Consider the following 7,194-nt stretch of genomic DNA (forward strand, 5'->3'; position numbering starts at 1 on the left):
AAATGTAATTACTTTTAATTGTATTATGGTTAAGTTGTGGAACGGTAACGTTAATAATTTAGTGTATAAAGTCGGAAGAAGAGTTTTTTTTTTTTTTTGTACAATGTAATCTGATGGCGTCATTAGTCTATTAGGCCTTTCGTAAAGGATGAAAACGTATCACCCCAGATGGGACTCGAACCCACAATCCCTGGCTTAGGAGGCCAGTGCCTTATCCATTAGGCCACTGGGGCGACGTTGACCTTCCGGCTCTTCAGACGAAATTTATTGTGTCGTGTCCGATCAAGTTACGGGTGATATGTGACTTCACTGTACCTTTTAAAGATCAGTATTTAGCGTGACAAGAAACACTAATCGCACATCATTTAAAAATTACAGTTTGGGGTTAGTGAAGTTGATAATATAAATATAAATATAAATACTGTACTTTTTGCTACTGTCATGTTTTCTCTGCCTTTCGGAGGGAGGTCCAAAGGTTGTGTGCTGCAATAAAGTTATGTTTGAAATGGGATTTCTTCGGTTATAATGGCCTGGGTGATGTTACAGAGACAAGCAATTATATTAGTAATTTAATCATTTTGTTGGGGAAAAAGTATTTTTAAAGCTGTCAATGCGGATTCTTTGAATATCAATAATTTTAGGATGCTTATTAAACGTCACTTTGTTTTGGAAGCATATATTGCTAATATTAAGGTTATGTTGTATTGTATTGGGAAAGGTGGGAAAGGTTTATTGAAGTGGAAGGTTGGCATTTAACTTAAAGAAAATGAAAAGCAGAATTTGATGCATAGTTTTTGTTTTTCTTATTACTTTTTAGGTTGTTAAGTTTACTGATATACTGTATGTTTTATGTTGTAATGATGTCTGGTGTGAGTTTGTGTTAATTGTTTTGGTTAGTTTTATTGTTATTTAGCGTGCATACCTGTTTTGGCCGGGAAACTACCGGTTTTTATCCCTCTTTCCCGCCTTCCTCCCGCAATAAATGTCCCCCTTTCTTCCTTTCTTCCTTTCTTTCTTTCATAGTTCTTTTTATTGATTTTCACTTGCACAAAACAAAACATTAAACATTCCCTCCCCACAACGAACTTCCCTTACCCCTGCTGTCACTCAATGATGTTAGGCTTACTCTACTTAGTGAAATTTTACAACATATGTTTGTATAACAAAAATGTCAAAAGTGAGAAACCAATTAATACAAGGCGCTTAGTGAAACACAGTATAAACGGATAGAAGCAGCATGACGAGGCCTGAGACGCCAGCAACCCGGGTATCTGTCAAAAATGAATTACTGCACTTGTGTGGAGGGTTTATCAAAAAAGGTTCTTTATTTTGTATGTATATATATATATATATATATATATATATATATATAAATGTAATTACTATATATATATATATATATATATATATATATATATATATATATATATATATATATATATATATATTTATATTTATATATAAAATCAAGAAATGTAATCCAGTGGGTGTGTCTGCTGTCAGGTTGCCTTCAGGAAACGTCTTAAAAAATCAGAAAGCAGAGCTCCGTGTTTACCGGAGCTTCCAGCGGCGTCAGCAGCGACCTCGGGGGGGATGGTGGCCGGTTAGATCGCCAGGACCCGGTTGAAGGATTCTCTGGTTATTATCGTCAGTTCTTGCTCGTGATAATGAATCTCCTGCCGTCCAACCCTCACGGGAACGGGCTCCTGTACGCCGGATTCAACCAGGACCACGGTGAGAGGCGCTTACATCCAGCTGCTCATCCTGAGCCTTCAGAGCCGAGCTCACGATCAGCCAGGATAATCAGCCGGGACCATAAACAACAATAGCATATGGACACATCTTGACTTCTAAAACTATTCCCTTATTATTGTTAAAAGGTTTAAAATGCATTTGAGTTCAGCTTAGCTTAGCATGTGTCCACCCTCGGCTAACAGCAAAAATATTGTTGCCAGCTTTTTTACAATAACATGACAGTTAAACACTTATTTAAAAATGGTGAAATGACAAACAAGCACGATGTTGAAAAATACAAGCAATGAAAATGGAGAATGTGTTTGGTAGTTGGGGATGTTTGTAAACTTAACCCACATGCTAATGGTAGCTAATGGCCGTCAGGCTAACAGCAGTGTTTATTTTAAATATTTCAAATATATAAACTTTACTCAACCACATTTTATCTCAGTATTGGTGTTTCTGTTAAACAATCCTGAACTGAAATCAGGAACTAAAGAAAACCTTTAAAAGCTAAACCTCTGTGTCAAGTCATCATAGTAAACACGTGGTTTGACAGCAGAAGTTAATCATTTATTGTGTTTTAAGGGTTTATGTTTCACTGCTGAACCGTCCATCAGCTTTCAAAGTATCCTCTGTGTGGGAAGACACTGGTGTCTGATGATTTCCATGAGCTGATCTGTCTGATAAGTGCTGCTGGATGTGTGTCTGTCCAGGATGCTTCGCCTGTGGGATGGAAAATGGATTTCGAGTATACAACACAGATCCTCTCAAGGAAAAAGAGAAGCAAGGTAACAAGACACCAACGCCTGATCCAGCAGCGACAAGTATGTCTTTGTAAGAAAGAGCTGAGTCGAAAGGCAAAGCTCATGATTTACCGGTCAATCTACACACCCACCCTCACCTATATCATGAACTTTTGGTAGTGACCGAAAGGATAAAATCGCAGATATAAGCAGCCAAGATGAGTTTCCTCCGCAGGGTGGCTGGACGCTCCCTTAGGGATGAGAAGTTCAGTCACTCTGGAGGAGCTCGGAGTCGAGCTGCTGCTCCTTCACATTGAGAGGAGTCAGCTGAGGTGGCTTGGACATCTTGGCTTGGGGAGACGAAGGATATGTGTATCGATTTCAGACGCGTGCAGCCCTCTCCTGTAAGAAAAGTGATTGAGGGTGAAGAAGTTGAAATAGTTGAGTCTTACAAATATTTAGGCACTATTATTGACAACAAACTGTCATTTGGGAAAAATTCAGACTCGCTATATAAGAAAAGCCAGCAGCGCCTTTTCTGTCTCCGAAAACTTTCTAAATACCAGGTCGATTCTTCCCTGATGTCTATGTTTTATCGTTCTTTCATCGAATCTGTCATCACTTTTTCTTTCATTTGTTGGTTTCAATCTTTAAAAGTCAAAGACAGAAACTTGCTCAATAAGGTTGTCAGTCTAAGCAGTAAAATCATCTGGTCGGCTCAACAAACATTACAAGATCTTTATAACAAACAGCTGATCAAGAAGGCAAACTTATTTGTCTGATTGCTCACATCCCTTACATCAACAGTTTCAGTTTCTACCATCAGGTACACTGCTTAGGCTCCCTTTTGCAAAGACAAACCGATATAAACACTCCTTTGTTTCCTCCGCTATTGTTCTTTTAAATGCAGGAAGGAAAAGGTAGTGGGTGAAAAAGGTAGTGGGGGAAGCTTAGGTCTAGACTACTATTGTAATTTATTATGTATATTTTATGTATACTTACCCATTGTGTGCTTCTCTTGTCGCGAAACTAATCGCCCCCTTGGGGACAAATAAAGTCATTGATTGATTTAATCTGTACCGGATCCTCCTGGACGCCTCCCTAGGGAGGTGTTCCAGACATGTCCCTCCGGGAAGATACCCCGGGGAAGACCCAGGACATGCTGGAGAGACTATGTCTCTCGGCTGGCCTGGGAACGTCTCAGACTCCCCCCGGAAGAGCTGGAGGAAGTGTCTAGGGCAGGGTTCTTCAAACCTGGTCCTCGGGACCCCCTTTCCTGCATGTTTTGCATGTTGCCTTGCATCATCACACTTGATTCTAATTAATGGTCGTCATCAGCTTGTCGTCAAGTTCTGCACAAGTCTGTTAATGACACAGTCATTTGTATCAGGGTGTGCTGAAGCAGGGAAACATCTAAAACATTGACCAGGGTTGAAGACCACTGGTTTAGGGTGAGGGAAGTCTGGGCATCTCTGTTGAGGCTGCTGCCCCTGTGACCCGGTTCTGGATAAGCGGTGGAAAATGGATGGATGGATGGATGGATACAAACTCACTGTTTGCATGTATGCTTTATTTGTTCTGTCGGTTTGACAGTGAAACTTCTGCCAAGTGAAAATGTTCTTTCTGGTCACATTTCTATATACACTACTCAGCCAAGCGAAAGAGGCTCCCTTTGGAATAACACCGTAGTGATTAATGTACAGTATTTCAGCTGTAAACAAGCTATTTAACCCTGACTGATACGAGAGGAGCTCTTCATAACTTGAACTATGTTGGAGCACACAGCTGGTGTTCATGGATGTAGATCAGATTAGATTGTCCTTTATTCATCCCTCAGTGGGGAAATTCGCTTTGTGCAGCAGTAAATGCAACACACATGCAGCGAAAGAAGGATGAAAAAAGTAAAAAATATATAATTACAAAATATAAACAGTATATACAGTGGAGTAAAAATAAAAGTAGTGCAGTACGAGAAGAGATGACAAAAAAACAGTGCAAAAAAGAGCAGGTAGGATGTGTATGAGGTAGACAGATATTGCACATCTTGTTATTGTCCGTTGCTACGGTGATCAGCCTGGTTGTGGAGTCTGATGGCAGCGGGGAGGAAGGACCAGCGAAGCTGGTAGCTGATGGAGCTCTCCAGGGCTCATGAAGGGGGTGGGGTTTGACAGGGAAACTTCTGCCAAGTGAAAATGTTCTTTCTGGTCAACTTTGTCACATTTCTATATACACTACTCAGCCAAGCGAAAGAGCCTCGCTTTGGAATAACACCATAGGGATTAATGTAGAGTATTTCAACTGGAAACAAGCTATTTAACCCTGACTGATACGAGAGGAGCTCTTCATAACTTGAACTATGTTGGAGCACACAGCTGGTGTTCATGAATGTAACGCTGTTTCGGGTGGATTGAATTATTGGTCTGCATCAAACAAACAAAACAGTTGTGGTGAAATATTTTCCATGAGGAAATGTGGGCAGGAGAAGGAATTGAATTGTATAAAATCCAATCAAAGAACATCACTAGTCGAATTCAGCTATGTTCAATAATAAAAATAAGAAAATGTCCTTACGAGCTTAACTTCAACATCTCTCTCCTAAAAAAATCAATAGACAAAGTGAAATAACAACACAGATATAAATGCAATGAATGGTTATTTATTACACCAGGATTCAAAGGCCAAAATAAAGTATATTAGATATAGCAGCTGGAACTGAGCATACATAGAAACAAAATCTCTGTATATGTCAACAACAAAGTTCCACGTATTTTGTCAATATTGGACCTGCTGATCTAATCCATATCCATGTATTCTTACTTCCATGTGTTGAGGAGCATGAAGGCTCTGGAGCAGTGGGAAACGGTCAAATGGTCTCTGTAGTCCATACTTAGTACCAGAATGATGGAGTTTCAGGTTAATCGGGGGATGAAGTGAGGCTCCCATCATTACTAGTGGCACTGGCACTCTGCACCTGTATAGGTAGTATTATGGTATTGGCTTGCTTCAGTTGGTCAGGTCATGGATCAGTAGCATTATGTTCCCAAAAGAACATGAATGTACTGATTTTTTTTTTTTTTTTTTTTTTCCACCTCTGATTGGGCTTGGATCATAACTGGATCAGAGTCCAGGCAGGATCTCCCTGAACCTGAATGTTGACTTTAATGTCTGTCCCATTATCAGACCTTGTAGAAAAACATGACAGCAACTCTGGACTGGAGTGTTTTGACATTGTACAAGGTTGTTGAAACGATGCCAAAGTGAATAGGTTTAGGTTAAACAGATGATAGTCATTGTCAATTTTTAAAACGTAAGGAACTGAGTAGGGGTGGGTATTGGGAAGGACCTCACGATACGATACGCATCACGATACTTGAGCCACGATACGATACACATTGCGATATCCCGATTATGCGATATCCCGATTATTATATTCTACATAGTTCACCGAAAAATTTAAAAATGCATTACACATCTTAAAATCCAAGTTGTATATATGTACATCAGATGATAGTGATGGATCTTAAAATCCGAGTTGCACGTTCATCAGATAATAGTGACAATTCATGGGACAAACTGAGTCAAAACAATGTTTTATTATAACTATACAAGCTAAAGTTACAACATATTTGTATATGTTTTTCATATTATTTACATCATATGAAATATAACATAACATTAAATGTGGCAAATGATAATAAACACAAGAAAGATGGGTACTAAAACCAAGGACAGGCACAGTGATCAGTCAGTATAGATATAAATCCATAAATAAATAAACCTCTGTCCATTATTTTTCATTTTTTAAGGACAGGCAATTGTGTTATATAAAAAATAAATTATAAAATGAAATAAAACCTGAGCTCAGTGCAGGGCCCTCCCAGGGTTGGTAGAGAGTGACAATGCCCAGGACTGTCACTTAGGTAGGAGCACTGGGTGATAGAATGGGGAAAAAAAATCGGGGATAAAAAATATATAAAAAAAAAAATATATATAAAAAAAATCGATATTCAAATTTTGAATATCGATATTGAATCGGCTGGAAAAGTATTGCGATATATTGCCATATCGATATTTTTGCCCACCCCTAGAACTGAGTGTGTCAGAGGATCCACACGGCATCTGCAGACGTGATCACTTTGTTTGAATGTGTGAATTAATTTACTTGTTTGACTTCATCTGTGATACCAGTACTAAATAAAGTAGGCCATGTTTGTTCATTGTTGGATTGAGAAAAAAAACAAATGTGTTCTGTGTGAAAATTTGCTTTTTGATAAGGATAATGTCTCCAAATTGAAGTAATAAAATGTCAGCTCTGTATTTGACAGCTAATTTACTGAAATGAACTCCACTGATGACGTCATGGACATGTACTGCTTGCAGGAATTCCATATTTCGTCTGGCATGTGGCATATAAGAGGAAGTCTGCTAAAGTCAGCTAATCATGTGACTCGGGACACAACTTAGTCCAGAGTTACTTCTCTAAACTTCCTTCTGGTCAGCAGTTTCTAAAGGTCAGGTTTTCCTTATGACTGCCATGACATCGCACAGTAGCAGTGTGTTGAGGCCAGTATCAATCTGTGGAATTCAAGGGACTCACCTTTGACCTTGAGTAGCGCTGAGCCACGACAGATGGTGAAACACAAAGCTGCTTTCTATGTATGATGAAGTGTGTTTGAAAGCTACAAGGCTCTGTGTTTGTGTTTCAGAGTTCCTG

At 39.1% G+C, this 7,194-nt stretch overlaps 1 protein-coding gene and 1 non-coding gene across 3 annotated transcripts in view; one reads left to right on the forward strand and one right to left on the reverse strand.

Annotated features, from left to right (window-relative positions):
• Positions 1 to 160: 160 nt before the first annotated feature.
• trnar-ccu (transfer RNA arginine (anticodon CCU)) lies at positions 161 to 233 on the reverse strand. The gene has a single exon. It is a non-coding gene; the product is annotated as a tRNA-Arg (tRNA).
• A 1,305-nt stretch (positions 234 to 1,538) lies between these two features.
• wdr45b (WD repeat domain 45B) overlaps positions 1,539 to 7,194 on the forward strand; it is a 17,003-nt gene continuing 11,347 nt past the window's right edge. The window contains exons 1-3 of one of the 2 annotated variants that reach the window (XM_061708087.1): positions 1,539 to 1,734; positions 2,451 to 2,561; positions 7,187 to 7,194. The exon at positions 7,187 to 7,194 is cut by the window's right edge and continues 94 nt beyond it. In XM_061708087.1, coding sequence (XP_061564071.1) covers positions 1,668 to 1,734; positions 2,451 to 2,561; positions 7,187 to 7,194 — 186 coding nt within the window. In that variant the 5' untranslated portion in view covers positions 1,539 to 1,667. The remainder of the gene's footprint in view (positions 1,735 to 2,450; positions 2,562 to 7,186) is intronic. The other variant, XM_061708088.1, reaches the window with a different exon arrangement.

This window comes from Cololabis saira, chromosome 19 (assembly GCF_033807715.1).
Source record: "Cololabis saira isolate AMF1-May2022 chromosome 19, fColSai1.1, whole genome shotgun sequence".
In the NCBI taxonomy this organism is placed as follows: Eukaryota; Metazoa; Chordata; class Actinopteri; order Beloniformes; family Belonidae; genus Cololabis; species Cololabis saira.